Here is a 17,692-nt window from a genome sequence, read left to right as displayed (position 1 = left end):
TAAGTTGAAGTGCGGTGACTGAGCATACGAAGTTATGTAGACAATTGGGTGGATTTAGAATGAGAGGCGTTCCGATACTTTGGTTTTGAGGTACATCCTTGTACCTAGAAGGTGAAGAGAGGTACATAACTTACCACGACACGACACGACACGACACGGCAGTCAAATTAGCGTCAACGATGACAATCCCAAAAGGGTAGTAAACATTGAAGCTGTTGACCAGCCATATAAAACTTACTAGTTAAAAAAAGACACCGGACTTTCAATACGTATATTGAAATTCCCGCAGAATAGACATGTACCTTCGACAGATGTGCGCGAGGATAGATTGGTTGGTAGTTATTGCTTCCGTCCTCCATGCGACCTGTAGTTGTATCAAGCACTATCCGATAGGCTCGGCTCTATATTGAAGCCTGTTGCTGTTACAGTGCTTCTCGAGACGAGCTCCGACAACCTGACCTGGTAGTAACACAGACTCGAATAACACAATGCTGGATTCTGATAATAGTATGAGATAGCATGATAGAACGCTCAGGCCGCATATTCTCGAATGACTCGTAAAAATTCCACTGGCGACGGGTGTTGTGCTCAACGACAACGTTAGCTGTTGTGATGTAAATTAGAGGTGCGCTTGAGTAACGTGGATCGTCCGACGAGGCTCTCGAGATTCAAAATTAGTAAGGATTCAACTTTGGAAAGCGACAGTATCTGATAGTCCGTTGAAGATTGGGCACATCGAAAAGCGGCGCTTTGCGCAAGTGCTGGATGTTATTCGGAGCTGCCCTCTCGGAGACGAATAGGACTTATAACGGGCTGGCTCTTGCATAGGAAGACGTTTTTTTAATATCGCATGGTCCATATATCTGCCTTTAAACAATATCATTGTCTGGCGTTGATTTTTATTTATAAGATAGGGAGATGTAGGCGTTCTTTAAGATTTTGAGATGAAGAGAAAGGAATGCGAGTGAATTGGATATTCGCGGCAAGAAGTGAGAAGCTTAATCAGTTACAGGGTGTTGGGTACGTACCCAGGTACCAGCGGGGCAACTTTAAAAATCTGAGTGCTAATTGGGCGGCCCCATCGCCGATCCAGTGGGTGCGACCTAAGCGTAAAGCTTAAGGCTGGAGCTGGGGTACTTTATACTTTGTACTCATTTCAATTCAACAACTTTGTTTCCCATTTAATATGCGAATGGCTTCGCCCTTTGTTTCCCGATGCTATATCACGGCAAGAATACGTACGGATTTTGATAATTCTGAAGAAATAATATCAAAATGACGTCCCCGGGTACGCCGTTCTCCCTGCGACCTTGGCCCATCGGCGACAAGAAACCGAAAAACCTTGGCGAATTCATCGCGCGTGTCAACGCAGAGTGTGGTGGTTTTCGCAACGTAACCGAAGCTAAGCTACGCGAGGAGATCGCCGCTGGGGAAATTGGTACCATCGACACACAAGAGCCCGAGGAAGAGGACGAGGAGGACGAGGAAGAGGTAGATACCGACAAGACCAAATATGCTGTAGGCGCGCGAGAGGAATTCTTGAAGAACATCGAGTAAGTCTACTTTGTCGATAGGAGGTGGTTACCGATGGTAGCTTATGCTAACGGCACTCATCCAGATTCGCGCATCAATCCGCCATGTTAGCCCTCGATTGCGTTTCCCTCTTATGCTCTAAACATAAGCCACAAGATGCGGTTAGCACCCTCTCGACGGCGCTGCGAGAACGAGTAGGCCTTGGTACGCTAGGAGCTTCCAGGGTGAGCGAGACGAATATTACAGAAACGCGCCAACAGGATGATCTTGTTGTGTCCACAGGATGGCGACTCATGGGTGTCAACAATATGGTGGACTCCGTCGTGGCTGCTGCCGAGAAGCTAGAGAAGGAAATCGAGCTGGAAACGAAATATTGGGACGCTATCCTCTCAGTTAGCGAGAGAGGCTGGGCTGTCTGTTCTATGCCGCAGGAACCGCATACACTCGGTGTCATGTTCGGCTTTGCAGAATCCAACCCCGAATTCAGGAAATGGAGTCTTGCCCCACTAAGGCGCAACGACGATGGAACCGTTCGTATGGACCTTGGCCGTGTTGGTAAAGGCTCACAAAGAGTTCGTGTTACTACAAAGAAGAATGGTATTATTGTAGACCAGTCGCCTCTACCTGGACGAATATCGGACGATGCGCCACTACCAGACCGAGTGCTCGAAGCCAGGAATACCGCTTTTCACCAGGAGCTCTGGTATGAGATCAACAGAGAAGCACGCACCCTACTCTCTTCAAGTGTATACTCCAACTCCTCGAATGTTACTTGGCAACAGGATGAAGAGACAGACGTCATTTTCACCCTTGAAGACCTTTCCGAGCCAGATAACTTGAACGAGAGAATATCCGTTGTTGATTGTGCGTGTACCACGCATTACGTTTACATGCAATTCCTTCTATACCAAGGACATAGACAAAACTACCATAGACGCCGGACTATGGCTCAGATCCCCTCTAGCCGCGTAGCGATGCACCAACCCTACGCTATTCTCCGCGCGGTGATCGCACACTCTGAATACACGAAAAACTGCAAGACTATGGCCGACTTCCTGGAAAACTTAGTATCCTTACTTCAGCGCGTTGGTATATCTACAGCTACCTGCAGATCAGCCTCCCAACCACTTCCCCCAGCATTACTTCATAATACCTCAACCCGGCGCAATCAAAAGATGGAACTCAACTTCATTAATCACCTTGTCGGTCGCCTCGAGTCCACCTTTGAATTGACCATCACGCCGGAGACGCGGCTTTTCGTACGAAGCCGCATAGTAATTGTTCCGTACATAGGCACTGTCTTCGGCGTCTCCTTGACGCCATTCACCTTCCAGATTAATGGAAACGAGAATAAGAATCTTAATAATACATACCAAGGAACAAACGGAGCAAACAACGGGGTATCGAATCCCCTCGAGACCTCGTATCCACCATCCGACCCTACTAGAGACCCCTATCCTAACGCGAAGGAAGCTGCATACTATATCCGACAGGCTGCCGCTCGCGCTGTAGTGACAAAGGTTATAGAGGAGATATCAGAGCAACTAGATCGCGATGACATCTCATGGGCTGAAACGGTTAATGGCCCCGGTATTTCGGACCGCGATGATAAGGAAGCGCGAATCGAGATTACGGAGGACCAGGATGGACGGTTAATGCTGAGCCTACACGCCCAGTGGCTAGCCGGCAAAGATATCGTCAGTCGTACCTGGACATGGCGAGCGGACAGACAGGGCAGTGGTGATGCCAGCGGCGAGAGTCTTTCGGCACTCGTATTGAAGGTTATGCAGAAGAGTTCCACCATAGAGGGCATCAACGTGGTGGCGACCTAGAAAGCCGTTACTGACGATGACGATCTTGGGGACCGACAGTGGCCTCCGGTTTCTGTGCTTTCTTGGTTGCACGATCTGGAGGAGCCGGCCCAAGACAAAGGTAACGAAAAGGATAAGGATAGTGAAAAGAGTGGACATGATGGTGTGTCTAGGTTTAACCCTGGCTGCTCATGGGCTTAGGACCCCAATGTAGCTTGCCCACCGTAGTAGGTGCTCGACTTATCGAGAACCTACAATGTGCTCTTTGGATGGATCGAAATCATCAACGCTTTTATATAGCTGTCCAATCGAGGGTATTGGAGTAGCTAATTACTCGATTGTCTGGCTAGCTGAATAGCATAGGTTTAGTTAGGCAAATAAGAATCAGAATTAATGAACCCCCTTCTATTGTGATAAAAAAACGTGTTTGCTAATTAGCGCACAATCAGGGCTATTCCTCGATACTTCGCGCAGCTTCTGTCTACAGCACTTGGGAATCCACGATAGTTACGCAACGGCCTTAAGTTATACGCAAACGGTGCGAGCAATTCGGCAAAGATCTACCGACCTAATCATCTTATTCTTTCGAATGAACCTTAACGTAACATATCAGAACTTTGAGCAACTCAAAAAAAAAGCTGTCCGAACGCGTAAGGGATTTTTTAGAAATTTTTTAATCATTATATCTATTTAACAGACTGGCGATACGATATGATCCTAGGGTCGTGAAATCAAGCCAATTCTGTAGTACTCAAACAATGAAGCAACTCTCAACGAGTGCTCTGGGAAAAAACACTTTTACACACCGAACGCCCAAGCTGCGTCGATTCGTAACTCATCCGCCCCGTCTAACCTCAATCCGTCTCACCGCCACCATCAGTAGAAACCTCACACTCGGACGAAGATCGAAGAAGTTAGGAGAATCAGAGAGAGGGAGCAACCATGAGGAGTCCAAGCAGCTCAGTTGCGGTAAGGGTGCTCGCATTGCGGATAGCACCGGACTTTTCGCCTTCCCTTACACTCTCGATAACGTCTCGCTTCTCTTGCTGACGCGCGGTGATCTGGTCCTCAACTGTACCCTTGACTAGGATACGATGTACAGTGACCTTACGCGTCTGCCCAATTCGATAGGCGCGGCCGATTGCTTGGTCCTCGACGTAAGGATTCCAGAAGGGATCCATGATGATAACTTGGGAAGCAACTGTGAGGTTCAGACCCGCGTTACCCGCTCGAAGGGACATCAAAATAATCTTGGCTTCCGGATCGTTATTGAATTCGTGAATGCGCTTATCGCGCACCCTACCCGAGAGACTGCCATCGTACCGGGTAACCTTAACCTTCAGTCGGTTAATGATGTAAACTTCGATGAGATCGAGGAAAAAGGTCCAGGAAGAGAAGACAATGACTTTCTCCTGCGTGGTCTTTAGAACCTCCTCGATGATGTCCGCACATTTGGACACCTTTGCCGAGGGTTTCCAGTTTTCATGGAGATATTGCATGTAGTGCTCACGGGCCTGCTGGTTGCCTCTGGACTTTTCACGAAGCTTCTGGACGACGTTCATACCTGTATCGTCATCGACCTCGTCTTCCCAATCACCTCCATCGTCGGTGTCACTATCACCGTCTTCCTCATCCTCGTCATGATGTTCGGCTTTGCCTTTGCCGTGCTTTGCTTCCTTTTTGGCTCCATCTCCTAACGGCAACGCATCTAAGAGCGCATTATCGGCCTTTCGGGAGTCGTACAGAGCCTGGATAGCATCAAAGGAGGTCATCTCGGAACCTTTGGGACCTGCATGGCTAGTGCCGTTGACACATCTGACACAACGGAACATATTCTTCTTTTTGTCCGCACGGCGACCCTCCTCTAACTCTTCCTCAATGAATTCGTCAATGCACTTGTCACAAAGTGAGTGTCCGCAAGGAGACATGATATGCGGTGACTTGATCTTGATGGACTTGTCACAGAAGGAACACTTGAAGGCATCACTACCTTCAATGATACGCTTGGTTCTGTCCTCTTTTATGCGCTTTGCTGCTCCGGCTGTTCGAGAATCAAAATTTTCCTCGCCGGCGAATCCATCGGTAGGAATCAGCTGAGGATGGCAGCATGCCTGTCGGAGTCGAAGAAAAAGCGTCTTCATCTTTTGGTAACGCAGTCCCACTGTACCATCATCCATATAGGTACTGATCTCGATTTGTGAGTTCTGCTGGAGGTCGATGTAGAACTTTCGCTGGACTTCGTCAAACACGGCGTGATCAACTACCTCGACCTTCTGAACCATGTCCAAGATTGGCTTTCCGTCGATCTTCGTACGCATATTACGCTGAAGCGTAATATCGTTCAGGATGGCGGATAACTGCATCTCTGCGGCACGACATTGAGTCTCAGAGCCACGGTTTCTGGGCTCTAGGACCTTGAAGTTCTATTTTCCATGGTTAGCTATGAAATCCCATGTGTTTTATGGTTAACTTACCTCAGAGAACAAATCGAAGCTAGACCAGGGTGCGATCTTCAAGAAGTGAATCAAGGACGCGAGATCCTTGGGGCCATTTTGCATAGGCGTACCTGTCAGGCACCATCGATAGGTGGCCTTCAGAAGGTAGGCGGCGCTCGCACACTTAGCCTTACGGTTCTTGATGTTTTGGGCTTCATCAAGAATCACGCGCAGGAAGACACAGTGTGGGCCAAGCAAAGGACAGCAGCGGGTGAGCTCGTCGTCGCTGATGTCCGGATCCTTGCCATCGGTCTTCTTCGTCAGCTGTTCTAGTGTCTTGAGCTCAGACATCAGACTTCCGTAGGTTGTAAGCACGACATCGTGCTTGCGGAGGACTTCCCATGATCCCTTTCGTGTGTGGTGTTCAAAGACACTCATGCTGTGCCGCGGCAAGATCTTTTTCTTGATCTCTTCGGCCCATTGCTTGAGGAGTGCATTGGGCGCAACGATCAAGTTTGTCTACGATACTTAGCAATAATCACAATATACGGATTCGAAGCACTCACCTTCACACCGGGCGAAGAGGGATCAGCCTTGTGGCTGAGCATCAGGGATATGGTCGTAACTGTTTTACCAAGACCCATCTCATCCGCGAGAATTCCTCCCTTATTCTTCCTGTTGAGCTCTTTCTCCTTCATCCACTGGAGAGCAGCCTCCTGGTGACGGTACAAGGTGCATGAGAGCACTCCGTCGGGTAGCCCTTTGTCTGCGGACTTGTTAGCCGACTCGGCGGAAGTCGAACCAGCACTAGCCATACCGCCGGTCGGCTTAGGCTTGGCGGGTCCAAGAGCGTTCACCATGCTCGTTAGGTCCGATGGCTTAGTGCCACCAAAGCTGTGGCGGGCCTTCTTAACCGAAGAGGAGGAGTCCGTGGACGATCCGGCGTGGTCACTGTGTGATCGCTTTTTGATGTCATACAGGATGTTAGAAGAGGTTCCAGGCGCGCTGCCCTTTCCAGGCAGTCTGCTGCCAGTCGAACCAGTTAGATTGGGCCGATACTTGCCGGGCAGTCTGTTGGCCATGCTCGAATTCAAGCCTTGGGCGCTAGTATGAAGACCTAGGTGATAGGGAAAAAATTAGCCGAGTTGTTGTGCGGAACATATCATTAGATCAGTCAATGATTTAGAGGAAAATCAACAGTACGGCGACGTTAGACTAGAGCGCCGATGCATGGCAATGGTGACACTTGCCACTCAGTACGTTCGCCATCGCCGAATTGAGTCCGGGTCGGGTTTATGGAGGGAGGTACGAAGCTAGGGGGATAAGGAGGGAAAGTTGCGACGGCGTGCGATTACCATCGTGTAACAAATTGACTATTGGTCGCGACTGCAAAAGAAACACGTAATTAAGGAAGGGGAAGAGAAAAAAGAGAAGAGAAGAGAGAAGACCACCAGTTATGTATGGCACATACCTTTCTTGGCCTCTTTAGCCTCATTTTTGGCTTGTTCGAGCTTGTCTCGACAATCGTCCATAAGGCTGGTAAGTTGTTGAACTTTCTCACGGGTAGCCTCTGGCGTACCCTTAATTCTCTCAAGGGTATCCTTCGCCGACTGGAATTCTTCCCTCAGCGTGTCAGTGAGCGAGGGCGCCATGACTGCTTCGGGTGCGGTCGCCGTAGCGGTGAATGAGGTCTGGTTTCGTTTGAGAATCGCCGTCAGGTCTAGGTGACGCGACACCGACAAGAAAAAAAATAGATCAAAACACCATAAGGTGTAAACGCCGGTAGAAAAGAGGATAGACAAAAGCCAATGCGTGAATAGAAGTGAAAGAAGCGTCGCCGATTGAAGGCAGCTTTTGTAGGACCAACCTCCAGACACAATGGTGAGTAGGAGTGAAAAAATGGTAAGGTGGGAAGAGAAAGAAGGGAAGAGGAACGCCGGTGGAAGGAGGGAATTAAATATTGACTCGGGCCCGGCGTTGTTACTTAGGTGATTCCACGCTCTACAGTGCTCTTGCCATTGTTGACATTTATCTGTGGTCTGTTCTAACTGTGGGGCGCCGTAGATTTCTCACTGTTCGGCGGGCGGTTGCAAGCTCCTGCTTAATTATGGAAGGTACGATACCTAAACTACAGTGTATAAGGGGTCGGCGTGCAAAAGTTCACAACCAATTCCTACCTAGGCAGGCACATCCCATCAACCAAAGGCACGCACCACCCAATTACCTAGGTAGGTATAATCAGGTGTATGAAATAAGTTCTTAAGCATTGAATTACATAATATATAGAATTTACTACATATTGATTCTTCTATTCTATGGCACCTTCATGGCACCTTCTTTAGTATAGACTATTGCTACTCGTATTGATGTTTGTCATATATCGATTTGACTGGTCACACAGTACTAAAGAACCTACTGCATAGAATAGTATGTGACTGCTGCCTATAGTACATTCACGCCGTGCCTTCCAACCTTCGTTTCTAGAAAAAAATAAATAAAAAGCCCCGCCATAAGATAACACCATGTATCTATCGTGGCTTCCTATTTCAACCGCATGGCCGAAAAGTTTTTTCTTGTCAGTACGCACTAACAGTAAAGATTGTAACAGCTATTTACAATTCAACCCTATTCGTGCCCACACCGTATCTCATTGCTCTTTCCTCGCCCCAAGAAGATTCCCATATTCCCGTGCCTCCAAGTCCCACATCCCACAATGTTTTCTACTCCTTAGCACCTACCAAGTTTTGTTGTTGAGTAGAACGACAGGAACATACACTACGAGATAAACGCATGAACTACACTATTAGGATTGAGCGTGTAAAATTTTTTGTTGCTAGCAGGGTCAAAATTGTTACAGGAAGTAATTTCTTGATAGAAGCCGCACTTAAGTCTTTTATCAACATTTGCTCTGCCTGATCCTGTAATGGGTTCGGCTAAAATAATGACGACGATACTTAGGCAATTGTAGTTGCCCGCTGTGAGCGGCGTCCTACTATCTACTTCAAAAGAACCGCATTTATAAGTGGTATGGGCGTGATATAATATATCGCAGCACGAATCTGAAACGTAGTTCATACACAATTATCAATTAATGAAGAGAGGTGATTCATCACCCGTCCATGACATAGCCATGTAATAAAAAAAGGCAAGAACTCTCAATACCAATTGGAGAAAAAAAGTTATAGCTCCTCTTCCTCTTCTTCTTTCTCTTCCGCGATCTTCAGCTTCTTGACGCGAAGGACCTCGTCCTCCACCCAGGCATCACCCATTGACACCTCTCCGGGCTCGTCGTCTCCCGCCTCTCCTCCTACCGGGCCAGAGGGTCCAGCAACGCCCTCGTCGCCGCCGTTATCGCCATCAGCAGCCGGGTCTCGGTAATCGCGGAAGGCGTCGTACTCACGTACAGCGCCTACCTTGACAGGTTCCTTGCCCTTTCTGGCTACGGAAGCCTTAGATGGGCCCGCACCCAGGAACGCATCACTGCGCTTCGACTTGCACTTGGTGTCGTAAAAAAATAGCTCTTCGTCCGGCAAGGCGGAGAAGTCTACTTCCTCCTCGGGCATTTGGTCGGCTTGCTTCCAGGGGATGAGCTTGTCTTGACCGTCTCCCAATGCGTCCGGCTAGAGTAATAGGTTAGCAAACAGTATTCTACTATTATATGGGAATATGGCAAAGGAATACTTACGTGAGTGAGGTCCCATGGGAAGTATTTCTCGTGTACTTCCAGGTTGGCAGAGACTTCGTCGTTAACTTGCTCGATAGTCTCGGGGGAGACCTTCACTCCCTCGAGTAGGACTTTGCTGTGCTCGATTAGGTACGCTTCTAGAAACAGGTCCTTGAAATGATCGAAGGCGTCGGTCAAGGGCTGTTTAGGAGTCTTGATCCCTGCAAAGACCACGGCAGTGTCGAGGAAGAGGGCTCTAGCGTAGAAAGCCTCGTCGGAGAATTTTCGCGACCAATCGAAACAATTCTTGGTTCTCGTGAAAAATTCTCGGGGCTCAAGTTCTCGGCAGAGGTGAATTCTCTCGGTGACGAAATCGTAAATATCCGCCAGAGCGATGCTAACGATACTATGACATTAGGAATTAGCAATTGTCATACTAGATAACCATTTTCAACATCTCGGGGGTGTTAAGAAGAGGCTCTGGAAATTACATACGGTGGTCTGGCCGTCCTCAAGCCCTTGAATAAGACCTTAGCCACGTGAAAAGCGTAGGGATTCTGGAGGAGAACTATAGAACTGAGTGTTAGTAATTGTCATAATTGGTAGTTCCACCCTCGAAGTTAATCGGAGGTAATAAATAGTTCTGAAAATTACATACAGTGACACTTCTTCACCGTACCGCCATCATCAAGAGCGACATCCTTGGGCTTTGTCTCCCATCGGAGACCGTAATTAAACCCCTCGAAGAAGAGGAGGTGCAGACGTGGAATGTTCTTAGACATGATGAATTTTTCGGTTTGGGGGAATACAATAATGTAAGGGAACTAACAAGCTAGATATTGTCAATCGCGTAGTAAAAATAACGAGGTAATATAATATGTGGTTGGGTGACGAGGATAGCGACACGGAAATCCTAGGCCAGAAAATGGTGTTGTGGTGAAGAAAGAAAGAAAATGAGAAAGTGGTAGAACTTTTTGTATGCTTGAGGCGAGAGTGTAGTAGGAACTAGTTCACGGTATTATTTCAGCAGGTGGCAAGGTAGAAATGTTCTTTCCTTGATCTTTCCCCGTAGAATGTACAGTGCAGTATGTAGATGCGTTAGATGCTAATTGGGCAACGCGTACTCGACGCGTTTAGTACTGGACGCGGACTGCTTTAATCATATAAATCATAATTAATGTTCCTACTCCCAACAATTGGCTGTTAGCTGAATGGTCATAGGCTGACACTCTAAATTCAATTCCCGGGAAACTGGCTGTTGAAATGGTCGGGGGTTCGATTCCCCTAGAGGTCATCTGAATTCTTCTAGTCGGACGGATCCAAGACTCCCTTGTACAACTAGGGCCCATATACAGCTTGGAGACAAATACATACCGACACTTGGGTTGAGAACATATAGACAACTTTGCGTTTATCATTGACCTCCTTGTCTAGGATTGGTATCCCATGATCAGTTGGACTCAGAGGACATAGGCTGGCACCAGGGGGTATATCATAGAAATAGCCAATGACCAAATTTTTTTTTTTGCTTCCGTCCTACTTTTCTTCCTACCATTTTGTAATCAAATAAATTTCTACTTTTTTCTTGTATATCCCACCCTACCTATGTACTTGTCCCGTACTAAATCGTTTCCTCAATTTTTCCACCACAATATTTAGCCAACTTTATTTATTTTTTTCCCGCGCCTGAGAATATTAAATCAACCAACCGCCTTCATATTAATTCGTACCTACCATCCTAGGCAACACGATCATTAGAAATCATAATTCATCCCATACCATACCCACGCATTCTAATGGAAGTCGATCGGGCATAATTTCGGTTACCCACCCGGACCGAGTCGGCGACGGAAGTAGTTATCAAACCCGACCGCCCCACATTCTAACACCTCCGGTTCTATTTTTAACCCTCGTACATGAGGTAGTCACCAAACATCCACCTTAAATCAACGTTTAAATGGATTATACTATACGTATTTGGTACCCCGCGATTTTAAGCCTTAGCGCTAAAGATAGCATTTGCATTGCAATTGATACCTACGTAGATGGGTACATATGGTGTTCATAGGATGTTCATAGGATGGAACCAACCGCTAGAGCCGCATCACCAAGTTTAGTGTAGGTGTACAACCTGGAAAGTAGCAAAGGTAGGGATTTGTTGTCGATTGATTTCAATTAATTATTCTATTTATTGTAGAATGAGAAATTTTCTATCATTACTCTTGTAGAATGTCCCCTATTAAGCGCAATCTATGAGACGGGGTATTTGGAAGTCTATGTGGGGTATACAATGGAAGGGGTGCCGGGAATGGCCACCAATCCATCTGAGGCCGTAAGAGCGCATGGGTCGCGATGAATCTAGAGACCCGGTAGTTGCGAAACTTATAGCTTGAATCGCTTGGCACATTCGATGCCTTCGGCGAACGTGCCTACCCGAGCGTCGATTGCGCAACCCTCTGATTCGAGCCTCTTGCATTCGTCATAGAGGTTTGTGAGCGGAACAAGGAAAACCTCAATGAACTCGTCTTCTTCTAATTCGGGTTGGAGATTCTGGTTTTCAGGCAAGCTCATATCAACAGTAACATGAACCATTCGCAAGTTGGTGTTACAGAATCCCGGGTCTAGCCTCAGCGTTAGCACATCATTAGAATCTTCTCCGAAGTAATGAAGGTCCCGTTAAGACGTTGACCACCCGTAGATATGAGAGAGTAGCTTACCGTTAAACATCATCGGCGAAGTTATAGCGGCCTTGGCCACATAACCTGTCTCTTCCTTCAATTCCCGGATGGCTGCTTCTTCGACTGTTTCACCCTCGTCGATAAGGCCCGCTGGAACTTCGATCGTAATTCTATCGATCGGTGCTCGATACTATTGCGAATAAGTATTGACTATGTCTCCTTATATGTAGATCATTTCCACAAGCGGTGACCATACCCCTTAAGGTAGTACAACGGCTCGCGCATGTCCGACACGAAGCCTTATAGGTTGGTGAAGTGTATAGAAGGAAGTTAGCTACATACCTGTTTTTGGAGGATAATCTCGGGGCCTGTTGGCTTCTCGAGGATGGCTACAATTCCTACACCATCAATATCGCTGTTTTTAGGCCTTGTTGTTCGCTCAGCCGATTCCCATGTTCGCTTCTGATTCTTCGGATCAGTATAAGTCAGCCTAGAGGAAGTGTGATATTAGTAAAGCGAGACAAGTCGAAGCTCACTAAGAGATGCTTCACCGCTGCTTACTTCACCATTTTGGTCCACACAGCATCGCGATTGGCCTAAGAGTACGGTATTAGAAAATCGACATAATCAGATGGATAAGGGTTATACATACGAGCAGTTCTGTAGACAGAACCTTAGCATTTTCGAATGACATAGCTGGTTGTAAATTTCTGTTTTCAATTCGTGGGTATGAGTTGTCTTAGGAGAAAATTGTGATGCAGCTCGGGCTGGAAAACCAATTGGCGTCACCGATAGTTCGGCAGCTGTGCGACAGCTGGCGTTGAAATTGTCAGGTGGAACATCTGGAGGGATAACACATATTACGGTACTGAAGTAAATACTTTTTTATTCTCTCATCACTAGTTTTCCTATTTATTATCCTATTTGCGTCCCCATTGTCATCATTCGTATAATGAAAGTGTAGTGTGGTATTTAGACTCGTCCTAGTAAAATGGCTGCGTTTCTGAAGATGTGCGGGGACCTTTTAAGGGGCTTGGTGTGGGGCAGGCAAAAAGGGGTCGCCTATTAAATAGGTACCTGGGCATAGGTATCCTAGAATGCGAAAACGACATAATATGTTACCATCGTAAGATAGAGTCTAGGTTTTTCAGTCAATTTTGATTAGGTATTTAATATGAACCTTAGAAGTATATGGAAGGAACCTGGCATAACCTCCGTACGCACCAACGTCATTATGACCGTCTAGATGCGATGTATATATGGGATAATAGGTACCTATAAATTTACATATGCAGGTAGGTTGGTTGTTCAATCGCCGAAGTACATTCGCCTCTAGGATAAGGGTAGGGGATCTTAATAGGTAATAGGCGGGCAGCTATGCGAAAAATTCGAGAACTTCTAGGATAAGGTTGTATAAAAAGGGGCATGACGGTTGGGTTTAGATTATTAAACTTTGGTTAACATCCCTATATTAATATTTTCATGTTTAGTATAGTTTACTATGCACGTAATTTATGTTTACTGATCTAAATTACTCCATGGCGTCATGGTTGCTTCTTGGGTATAGATGAGTAATCAATATGATGGATAGGATTGTGTATCATCCAAGTCTGTCTGGGCGACAACGAAAGATTCTAGTTTAAATTTCTGAGCAAAAGCATCTAGAGTGCTCTATGTTAAAGATTATTGATTAATATTCCTACTCCTATTGATTAGTTGTGTATCTTGATAAATTAGGAGTGTCGGAAATTTTGTGTACCAATGGCTGATGATGGTGGCTTGTCGATAGAATAATCGTAAAATACTACATGTGTAGCAATTGAGGGACTCGTTTTTCAAGCTATGTTATTGTATGGCCAAAGAGTAAAAGGTAGGTCGACGGCGAGGACTTCAGAAGGAATATAAGAAGCTTGAAAGGTCGGGATGAAGAGACGAGATTCAAAATCAGAAACATCAAACACCCAAATCAATTACACTGCCTTGTTTAATAGAAACCAATTAACTACCTATTCTCCCGAAAAATGTCAGCACCTCGCCTCATCGCAGTTATCGGCGGCACGGGCGCCCAGGGCATCCCCATAGTGAGAGACCTAGTCAAATCAGGCGACTACACGGTCCGGGCACTCACCCGCACCCCCTCCAGCGCCCGTTTCCGCAAGCTGCAATCCTTCGGGCCTGTGGAACCTGTCATCGGTACCTTTGCCTCAGAACAGGACCTGCGCGCTACCTTCCATGGTGCTTGGGGCGCCTTTGTCAACCTCGATGGCTTCAACTCAGGAGAGAAAACTGAGATGTTTTGGACTATTCGCGCGTATGAACTTGCTATCGAAGAAGGCGTACAGTTTTTCGTCCTTGGGAACCTGGACTATGGGTACAAGAAGGGTGGCTATAGGCCTGAGTTCAGGTGAGTTGTCATGTTTAATATAGCTGATCCCTGTCACCTGCGCCCCCTATATTTAGCGGTTGTCCCCCTCTACCCGCTGTCCCCACCTCCCTAAAAGCAACAATCCTGCATCGGAAGAAGCACCGAAGTTTTATTACCCTTCCCACTAAGCAATACACCACGGCCATGCTAACCACCAATCACGCAGAGGTGGCCACTACGACGGCAAGGGGCGCATCGGGCAATGGATTCTATCACAAAACAAGGACAACCAATCGCGCATGAAAGCCGCGCTCTTCACCACAGGACCCTACCTCGAAATGGTGATCTCGCAGAACACGCCCATGAGCCCATCCGTCGAGGACGGTGTAGTAACCTGGCGGTTCCCAGTCGGCGACGGCGCAATGACATACGTGGCGCTCGACGACTGCGGGCCTTACGTCAAGTGGCTGTTCGACCACCCGGAACTATCCAATGGTCTCGATCTCGAGGTCGCTATCGACCATATCCGCGGCGCGGAGCTAGCGCGTGCTTTTGAAAAGGTTACTGGACATCCGGTGCGCTTTGTTGATGTCTCGCTTGATGAGTACTTCGGTAAGGGGTTTGGACTTGACCCGTCGGGCCCCGCGGGTTATAACGCGGATCTTAATGATCCGGCGACTTTGACGATTCGGGAGAATTTCTCTGGGTTTTGGAATTTGTTCCGGCACTCAGGTGGTAATAAAGGTGTTCTGCAGAGGAATTATAAGCTCATGGATGAAATTCATCCTAATCGCATTAGGTCCGCTGAGGAGTTCTTCAGACTCGAGGAGCAGAAGGGTCTGCGAAAGGGGCTGGGGACTCTGTGGGAGAGAGTGCAGCCGGAGAATATTAAGGACATCTTGAAGATTACGGAGGATAACCGAAGCGGTAGGCTGTAAGTGAGGTTGTATTGAAGATGCGCGAAGGGTGATTGGGCCTGTTAGAGTTGCACAATGGTTCGTGGGTTGGCCGAGTTGCTACCAACTAGCTTCTCAGAGAGGATATTGTAGGCGTTTCGCGATTGGCGAATGGGATAGCTTATGAGGTTCCATCCCTCTTTATCTGGATCTACAGCGATTACTCTCTTTAAATTTATACTACATTATTTCTTTAGTATTGGAGATCCTCTGGCCGGAGTTTATTCTGACGATAGTCAAGGGCTAGGATGCTTGCTGTCGGGACTAGATCATCTAGTGGTGTAGTAGAATGGCCGCTAGAAAGTGACCGGCTGTGGAGATATTCAATCTGACGATGCCATTTCGCTATTCTGTAGTCGTGCGTGTCATCATTACGACTTCACGACGACGGATTGATACTAAAACCCCCACTTGCTTGAAGGCTGTTTTAAGATATTTAGGAAAGAATTATGAATCATGACAGGCAAAAGTCTTGCGCGACTCCCTATGAAGGGGTGGCTAGCTTACCGGAGATGGATTTAAATTATTGGAGGGGCGCTGCGTTTAATTGTACACTCAGGCTCCCATCAACTTCGTACTTCCTGAATTGAGAGGAACCTTTAATCACAATGAGTGCGATGTACTCCCATGCAGGCAGAAAATCATTGGATGAACATGTAGAGCATCCTCAGCATCCTCAGAGTCGTAGGCTAAGCGCACACCAACAAGATGAATCGACAAATCGTCCGCCGAGTCATACTCCTGTCGAAGTCGCAGCGGCCCAGCATGCGAATCTAGGTCCGGCGCGAAGGCGGTCGTCTGCGCCCGGAGCAAGTGGGGCCGCTACGATTGATCCTGCTGCAGCACGAACTCATCGGAAGCCTCTACCGGAAAGACCGGGTGGGAAGGGTATAATGCATATTAGCAGCGCAGCTGGAGCGAATAAGGCGCCTATACCAAAGAAATCACCGTTGAGGGCTCAATTCCGCAATGGCATCAACGCCAGCGCCAATACGAGGCAAGTGGCTCCGGAGCAGGAAGCGCCTATACAGGAGGTAGTGCATGTGGGAGGCGTCTCGAATGCCGCCTATGAACCTGGACGCATGTTACGGCAAAATGCTGAATATTTCGACACCGATCGCGATGGAATCATTTGGCCTAGAGATACGTACAGAGGATGTAGGAAACTAGGCATGTTTCAAGCTAGCTCTGAAGGTGAAATAATCTACTAATAGGGATTCTAGGATGGGGAATCCGATCATCTTGCTTCGCTATGGCCGTATCTCACGCCATATTCTCGTATCCGACCTGTCAGGGATATATACCCGATCCATCTCTTCGAATTCGGTACGACCATACCCTCGTTGATAGCCACACATCGCATAGCGAAAAGAGTTACCCGGGGCCTAATAGCCCTTGCGAAAATATCCTTTCCACATACGACAGCAGTGGTAAAGGCGGCATGTTCTTTCGTGACATGCTAAGTTTCTTGGGTTATCAGAAGCCTGTATTCAATCTCTATTATTTCAGCGTTGCCATCATCGAATGTAAGTTGAGCCATCTTCGTGCTGGGTGAGTCTCAATCGCTGAATCAACGTATAGGGTCAACCCTGTACTTTACTTTGTGGCCCCACAGCGGCGTGATGAGTAGCGACGATATTCGCGCGGCATTCCATGGTAGCCTCCTTTATCAGAAAGCCGAGGAATACCAACATGAAATGGAGGTCGACAGTAAACGAATAGGATACGTGCACGGAAACGAGAAACGATTTAGACCAGTCACATTTGTGGTTGCTGTTATTGCTATATTTGCTATCTTGATCTTGGCTGTGCAAAACTTCGCGAATACTTCATTGGACAGGCCGTCGCACTGGTGGAAGAAGAGCGGTTATTAAAAGACAAAGAATCAGCTATATCTGGATATATAAAACGGTCGATGGATTAAATTGGTAATTAATCGCAAGGTGTAGAGAATGGATTAGAATGGAGGTATTTGATCACAATCAATATAATGGGCGGGCGAGACGTTCGTAATAAGTGACCGCGAGTTTCATTCGGTTTGGCAAGCCTCCTCGCCATCCTGACAACCATGCTATCTAAATGATATTTCGTGTCTATCTGGATACTGCGACGTATGACGGCAAATCATACAAGGCGAAGACTATCAAACAAAGTGCTTTGGGCATTGGCTCATTCCTAATTGAACCAGAACACGAGGTGTGCTCAATGAAGTTGTTGATAGATATGTTTGTCCACATCAGCTCTTCTGAA

The 17,692-nt window shown here is 47.2% G+C and overlaps 6 protein-coding genes and 1 pseudogene across 7 annotated transcripts; 4 read left to right on the top strand and 3 right to left on the bottom strand.

Moving 5' to 3' along the window:
* Positions 1 to 1,168: 1,168 nt before the first annotated feature.
* On the top strand, positions 1,169 to 3,816 carry F4822DRAFT_131874 (subunit 17 of mediator complex-domain-containing protein). Its single transcript, XM_051452722.1, has 2 exons — positions 1,169 to 1,553; positions 1,619 to 3,816. The coding sequence occupies exons 1-2, from the start codon at positions 1,276 to 1,278 to the stop codon at positions 3,363 to 3,365; spliced, it is 2,025 nt and encodes a 674-aa protein (XP_051318311.1). The 5' UTR covers positions 1,169 to 1,275; the 3' UTR covers positions 3,366 to 3,816.
* On the bottom strand, positions 3,817 to 7,050 carry F4822DRAFT_131903 (SNF2 family N-terminal domain-containing protein). The gene is made up of 3 exons (XM_051452723.1): positions 6,346 to 7,050; positions 5,819 to 6,298; positions 3,817 to 5,767 (listed from the first exon to the last, which is right to left on the bottom strand). The coding sequence occupies exons 1-3, from the start codon at positions 6,859 to 6,861 to the stop codon at positions 4,268 to 4,270; spliced, it is 2,496 nt and encodes an 831-aa protein (XP_051318310.1). The 5' UTR covers positions 6,862 to 7,050; the 3' UTR covers positions 3,817 to 4,267.
* Positions 7,051 to 8,958: 1,908 nt separating this feature from the next.
* Positions 8,959 to 10,225, bottom strand: F4822DRAFT_425739 (uncharacterized protein; the record flags this gene model as incomplete). Its single annotated transcript, XM_051460402.1, has 4 exons — positions 8,959 to 9,399; positions 9,465 to 9,849; positions 9,939 to 10,011; positions 10,102 to 10,225. 4 exons carry the CDS (start codon positions 10,223 to 10,225, stop codon positions 8,959 to 8,961), a joined length of 1,023 nt encoding a protein of 340 aa, XP_051318309.1.
* A 416-nt stretch (positions 10,226 to 10,641) lies between these two features.
* F4822DRAFT_t39 lies at positions 10,642 to 10,737 on the top strand (annotated as a pseudogene). Its single transcript has one exon. The product of its transcript is annotated as a tRNA-OTHER (tRNA).
* Positions 10,738 to 11,597: 860 nt separating this feature from the next.
* Positions 11,598 to 13,130, bottom strand: F4822DRAFT_391336 (MutT/nudix family protein). Its single transcript, XM_051457112.1, has 5 exons — positions 12,774 to 13,130; positions 12,683 to 12,717; positions 12,464 to 12,611; positions 12,161 to 12,311; positions 11,598 to 12,064 (listed from the first exon to the last, which is right to left on the bottom strand). Exons 1-5 carry the CDS (start codon positions 12,813 to 12,815, stop codon positions 11,826 to 11,828), a joined length of 615 nt encoding a protein of 204 aa, XP_051318308.1. The 5' UTR covers positions 12,816 to 13,130; the 3' UTR covers positions 11,598 to 11,825.
* A 774-nt stretch (positions 13,131 to 13,904) lies between these two features.
* Positions 13,905 to 15,748, top strand: F4822DRAFT_391334 (NAD(P)-binding protein). Its single transcript, XM_051457111.1, has 2 exons — positions 13,905 to 14,525; positions 14,713 to 15,748. Exons 1-2 carry the CDS (start codon positions 14,143 to 14,145, stop codon positions 15,422 to 15,424), a joined length of 1,095 nt encoding a protein of 364 aa, XP_051318307.1. The 5' UTR covers positions 13,905 to 14,142; the 3' UTR covers positions 15,425 to 15,748.
* F4822DRAFT_441467 (Caleosin related protein-domain-containing protein) lies at positions 15,738 to 17,316 on the top strand (the record flags this gene model as incomplete). The annotated part of the gene is made up of 3 exons (XM_051462871.1): positions 15,738 to 16,636; positions 16,666 to 16,968; positions 17,024 to 17,316. The coding sequence occupies exons 1-3, from the start codon at positions 16,051 to 16,053 to the stop codon at positions 17,314 to 17,316; spliced, it is 1,182 nt and encodes a 393-aa protein (XP_051318306.1). The 5' UTR covers positions 15,738 to 16,050.
* Between the last annotated feature and the right edge of the window lie 376 nt (positions 17,317 to 17,692).

The sequence above is a fragment of the Hypoxylon trugodes genome (assembly GCF_022578975.1).
Source record: "Hypoxylon trugodes strain CBS 135444 unplaced genomic scaffold F4822scaffold_2, whole genome shotgun sequence".
NCBI classification, from domain to species: domain Eukaryota; kingdom Fungi; phylum Ascomycota; class Sordariomycetes; order Xylariales; family Hypoxylaceae; genus Hypoxylon; species Hypoxylon trugodes.
This window is presented reverse-complemented; position numbering and strand designations above follow the sequence as displayed.